General features: G+C 52.5%; 1 protein-coding gene across 13 annotated transcripts in view; it reads right to left on the bottom strand.

The window, feature by feature from the left end:
• Nucleotides 1–1,519: 1,519 nt before the first annotated feature.
• The window catches only part of WNK2 (WNK lysine deficient protein kinase 2), a 153,649-nt gene continuing 149,168 nt past the window's right edge, over nt 1,520–6,000 (bottom strand). For all 13 annotated transcript variants that reach the window (XM_033857809.2, XM_033857810.2, XM_073805945.1 and 10 more), the window contains 2 exons: nt 4,573–4,684; nt 1,520–1,717 (listed from right to left, as the gene is read on the bottom strand). In XM_033857809.2, the coding sequence (XP_033713700.1) occupies nt 1,692–1,717; nt 4,573–4,684 (138 nt within the window). In that variant the 3' untranslated portion in view covers nt 1,520–1,691. The remainder of the gene's footprint in view (nt 1,718–4,572; nt 4,685–6,000) is intronic.

Raw genomic sequence — 6,000 nt, 5'->3', positions numbered from 1 at the left:
GGGGCTGTTACGACTACCTGTGAGCCACTGCTGGGTTTCCAAACGTCAGCCATCTGCCTTCGCAATTTTTACCATTTGCTCATGTGCTTATACCTTTAGTTACTACCATCTTACCACCAATTTTTACCATTAGCACCTGCACTCTTACTTGCTTAAAATGATTTAAATAAATTTGCTGTCTGAAAAGGTAAGCTGTGCATTACTTCCATCAATAGAAAACCAGTAACAGGAGCCACAAACAGACAATGACAAAATGAACACAATGAAAATACACGATGTCATTACATCTGTAATGACAGATGTTAACAATGGCCTGTTCTACTTTATCACAGAGGAGAGCACACACCAGGGCATGTCCACTTGGCCCGGGCAGCAGCACCAAGAGCTGGCAAGGGATGAGGTGGGCAGCCCCCATATGCATCCCCAAACCTCACCCGCACACCCTCTGGGAAGCTGTGGGGAGGCAGGGAGGCTGCTCTGCTTTCATCAGCCAACTGGACAGGAGTTGAGTCTCAGGGGTTGGCATTTTGTGTGATGACCATAAATGACGTTTGGGGACGCCTACGACAACTGCAATGTTATACACAGCATCTGTGGGCTCCAGTGGTGACATAACCCCTACACCACATTCTTCACTGAAGGAAACACTAAACTGAAGTCAGAGATTAATTAACACAAAGATACAATTTTCTCATCTCAAGGTGTGGGACCCCCTCAATTCTACCCAAACCCCAGGCCCCAGTGTGAGCCCCCATTCCTGCTGGCCAAGCTGCAACTTTACTACTGCATGTTACCCTGTGAGGCCACTAGCAGGTTTCCTGTCTTTCACACTGTGCTTCAGACACCCTACCACAGTGGTGGTGCAGCCCTGCAAGGGCCAGTGGGCCTATCCTGCCATCCATCGAAGCCAGGGGTCTGAGACCCGAGGCGGGCCCCTCCCAATGGTGCATGTGGATTCTGGAGGAAGGGCCATTTCAAGCCACTGTGGATGCCTGTCCTGTGCCTGGTGGATTGATGTGACAGAGTAAGGAAGCCCAAAGGGCAGCATAATGAATGGAGCTGTGTGCGCAAGGGTCCAAGTCTGTGCGAGCCAGGGAGCCGTCACCAGTGATGGGTATCACTGTTCAGCCTCCAAGGGTCTGATGCCTCCAGGGCTCTGCAATAGAATGGGGGCTGCCCTGGGTATGAAGGAGGAGAATGCCTGAAAACTGGGGCCAGGCCGCCTGAGATCCACAGCCTCAGCTGCTTCTCTAAGAGGTGGGACCTTATCACACGTCTGACCCATCCCAGCTGCTGTCTGGACACAAGGACCATGAGCTACCCAGTGTACTGTAAAGCACCATCTAAAGTGTTCATCACCACACTCAGGAATCCCTCAGCTAAGGATACTTACCCTCAGACCTGTCCCGCTGTGTGGTCCCAGGAGTTTCTCCAACACTCTCATTCACTTACCAACCATCTCAGGCCACCTGCCGGTCTGGGGACCACAAGAAAGGAGTTTGAAAAACCAACGTCCTGTTTCCCCCAAAATATTTTTTATTCTTGCTTACATTTGTGTTTCCAATTGTGAATAAAAAATGCTTAGAAAGTGGTTACAAAACATCGTGAACCGGACACGAGGTGTGGGCTCGCCTTCTCTGCATGAGATGACACGGGGCCTGGCGTCTGGGTCTGGGTCGGCCTGCCTGGGCTCAGTCGGGCTTCTCACTTTCAGAATCTAGAAAACAAAACCGCCACAGCTCATTACAGGCCTGACGCGGTCACACGAGGCCCTGGAAGTTGGAATGGCGACACCAGAGTGGTCACGCTCCTTGGAGGGCTGGGCTGCCGGACCATGACCCAGGCACTATGCATACATACCCCGGGCTGCCTCTGCCATCTGGCCACCTTCCACACTGAGCAACCGCCCAAACCAGGCAGGGTCTTGCAGGGCCCACTGCCCTGGAGAGCAAGGTACCTCTGGCTCCACGGGCACAGCAAGCAGAGTCTGCTTGCCGACCTGCCCGGCCTCTGCTCAGAGCTAGCGCTGAGGCGGAGCACTGCAGGTGGCCAGGGGCACAAAGCCTGACTGCATCTCGGTGGAAATGCAGGACCAACAGACCAGGGCTGCCACCCCAGCCGCGGGGAGCCGGAGGCACCACGACCCCCAGCTTGAGTACACGCAGAACACACGCAGGGGCACCAGCTGCTGACCATAAGGCCATCAGGGCCGGCGAGCCAGGAAAACATGCTGAATTCCACGGGGCCCTCCCCAAATCCGCACCAAGGCCCTGCACCTACAGGACAGCAGAGCCCCTCAGGTGACCCCAGGGCAGGTGGCCCAGCCCCCCACCCAGCTCTGTCCAAAGTGAGTCACACAAACCTGGCTTTCTGTGAGACAGCCAACATGGACAGGGGTCAGAGACACCATTTAGTTGGCTGTGAGACTCATGCCCTCCACGGGGCAGAGTCCACTGTACATCTACATGCAGTTCAAATTCAGAGTTTGAAAGCCGAGTGAACAAGCCAACCTAGGCCCGAAGCCACAGAGCTGGCATGGGGTTCCCGCCCAACAGCCCACTCTCGTCCTCTGAGCCATGTCGGCTCAGTGTCAATCACACCCGGCTCCTGCCAGGAAGAAAGTACCTGCCACTCAGCCCCCAGGCCCCTCATGGCCACCCCGGCCTCCTGGGCAAGGTGTTGACAGCAGGCATGGAGCTGAGAGTGAAACTGTCAGGACAGGGCAGTGCTGCCTGCCAGGGCTACCCACCCCATGCTCCCTTTGAGACTGGCTGTTCAGCTTTTAAGTGGACAGAAGATAAGAAAAAGATGTTGTTCCACACTGTTTTCAAGCAAAAATGTTTATTTTTCTCCTTCAAATATACAATCTCTTGGGGAGTCTGTGCCACTGACCGTTCACATACAAGGGCAGGACTCCAAACCACATGTCTGGTACAGCAAGGGGAGCGGGAAGAGGGCGGCTTCCACCACCCTCAGGAACCAGGCGCACATAATTCTCAACCCAAGGACCAAGGGGCACATTACAGAGAACAGAAATCTCTTACTATAGTATCATGGCCTGGCAGAAGAGTCTGTATAATCACCTAGAAAATTCAATTCTAACTGAATTGATGGAATAATATATTTAAATCAAAATAATTCAGCCAGTCCCAGTAAAGTCCCAAAGTACAGCAGAACTATACAATTCACAGCTGGGCAGCCCAACCAGTGGCCTCCCAGTGGGAAATGGGAAACATCTTGGTCAGTGAGAAGCAGGGCCTTCAGCTCCCACCCTGGGCTGTTTGGTGCCTGTCTGGGATGAGCCCCACTGACATTTCCAGGAGAGGAACACTCCCACCCCTAGCAGGGCAACCTCAGTGCCTGGAGAAGTCTGGAGGCCAGAGGTGGGTGGAACAGCCTGTGAACACATGGCAAAGCTAGGCCCAAGTGGCCACTGGCCTCAGTGCAAATGACAGAAAAGGAAGGCAGGTCAGTAGGAGAGTTGGCAGGCCCCCAGAGCAGAAGGGGTCCACTGTCTCTGCAAAGCAGGCGGCCTGCCTGTGCTCCTGCACCAGACACACACTTGTACCTCCCCCACACTCACAGCAGCCCTGCGGGCTTTGGGTCATGAGGGCGTGTCTGCTTACCTAGCGCTTTACAGCAGGTTCCACAGAGCCAAACACAGATGCTAACATTCCTGACTAAGAGACCAACTACCAGTAGCAATGCACTGCCCCAATAACCATGCATCCCTGGGCAGTTTGCTGGCAGTGCCCGTGGCACTGCATTTGAGGGAGTGTGTCCATCTGTTTGCTATCTATGACCATACAGCTGGAGAGACCTCGTTTTATGAGTACAAAGCAGAACTCTTCTAGCATTTGCAACTCTTCAATATTCAAGGTCACTAGTTCAATTTCTTTTAAAGCACGTACAACAGAAAAGTCAAGATCAGACTTTAGCTTCAGATTTTCAAACCATTCATGTCTCTGCAACTTAACAAGGGAAATAGAGATATCAATACACAAGCCAACTGTAAATGAAATACATCTTTTCTGATACATGATCTTTTAAAACATCTCTTTCCATCAGGGAATGGAAAAGCTGGAATTCAAGGCACTGTGCTTCTGCAGGGTGATTACAATGTTCTAACCATCAACTCAAGTACAGGAAGTGAGTGCAAAGACAGCAAGTGTGGACCATGGGAAACTAAGAGGGAACAAGGTCTGCAGCAATAAAGAAAGCAAGGACTGCCGCCCTGGCTGGGCACCCATGGGCAGGCGGGGCAGGACTTGGAGGCCAAACCACAACCTGACTCCTCTGGGCTATTCAGTTCAGTATGTTCCACTTGGCAAGTGGTGAGACAGAGGAGCTATGTGATCCGCAGCCTGGGGCCAGGCATGCTGACCATAGGTGGCCACAAGAACATGGGGAGTGCTGGCGTGCCTGTTGCACCCAAGCCTGGCCCCTCATCGAGGCTCCAGCTGCCTGCTTGGGCTGCCCAGGGCCCCCAGGACACTGGAGCTGGGATCAGGCTTCCATACTGGCCCAAAGGCAGTGCGTAGGGCGGGGCTGGGAGGCAGGAGAGAGCAGTACCTGGCATGGGCACAGGCTGGGCTGAAGCAGCTCCAGGAATGACCGCGGTGGGTAGAGGGCTGGGTGCCGGGGCCAGACATGGCATCCCCACTGCTGGTCGAGACGTGTTCATCTACAAGACAAGAAACGTGGCTTCAATCAGCTAGCCTCCCTCAGTGGCCTTGGGGGTCCCCACAGTTTCTCCATCCTCAGGAGAGGGTGGTCTCAGGACCTGACATGGGGCACCTTTAATGGCTGATGCCAGAGTGGAAGCATGCAGCTGGGAGGCAGCCACTGTCCCTCCCTCCTTCCACAGAGCTGCAGCCTGCCCACCTCTGGGCCACATGCCCCGACTGTCCACAGGCCAGAGTGGGCTTCAAAGCAGACCCCGCAGGACATGAACCCTGAAGTCGCACTAAGGGGACCACACACCCCAACCCAAGGCCTCCTGCTTGACTGGTCAGTGCCATTATGGCAGGACCAGAACAGCTGGGAGCTGTGCAGGGTTGTGTGCCCAGAGATCCGGAGTCAGTGGCAGGGCAGCCCTTCTGCTCTCTGCACCTCAGGTATAACCCCACAGGAGAAGCAGCACAAGGACTGGGAAATGAGCTGTGATAGCTGGTGAGGCCAGCACGGCCGTGATGCAGAAACCTGATGAGGCTACTGCAAGAAAACAGAGTAGGGCCCAACAGCCTTCAAACTGTCTAGACAAAATGTTGGCAGATCTAACCAAGCAACTATAAAAAAAGATAAAACATCAGAGCCAAGTGAGGTTTGCCCCAGGAATGCAATGATGTCCCAGTAGAAATCACTGCATCTCACCACAGTTACATCCCAAGGGAGAATTCCATGTGATGCTCCCCACAGATGCAGGGAGAGTGTCTGAGGAGTTCCACCCTGCTTCATGGAAAGCACAGCTGCTGAAGCTGGAGGGTGCCTCCTCCATCTGGAAGGGCCTCTGCAGAACCCACAGCCAACCCTGTGCCGACGGTGAAATGCCAAATGTACTTCACCCAAGGATCCCCCTGTCCCTGGCCAACACTGTGTGGAAAGTTCCAGCCAATAAAAGAAAAGGAATAAGGGGCACAGACTAGAAAAGAAAAAGGAAAACCATCCTTATTTGCAGATGACAAGATCGTGTATGGAGAAAACCCAAAAGAGCAGACAAACCAATTTCTAGAACTAAAAAGCACATTTAGCAAGATTGCAGGCTTCAAGGAACAGAAAACAACCATATTTCTATATACTACCAACATATAACTGTAAAGGGAAATTTTAAAGCAATAAAATTTACAACCACGTTCCAAAATATCAACTATCTCAGGGTAAATTTAATGAAAGCTGTGTAACACCTTTACACTGAAAACTATAAAACTTTGCTGAGAGAAAATTAAAAAGACATAAACAAAGCAATGCCATGTTTATAGAAAGACTCACTACTGTTAATGT

This window comes from Tursiops truncatus, chromosome 6 (assembly GCF_011762595.2).
Source record: "Tursiops truncatus isolate mTurTru1 chromosome 6, mTurTru1.mat.Y, whole genome shotgun sequence".
Lineage (NCBI taxonomy): Eukaryota > Metazoa > Chordata > Mammalia > Artiodactyla > Delphinidae > Tursiops > Tursiops truncatus.
This window is presented reverse-complemented; position numbering and strand designations above follow the sequence as displayed.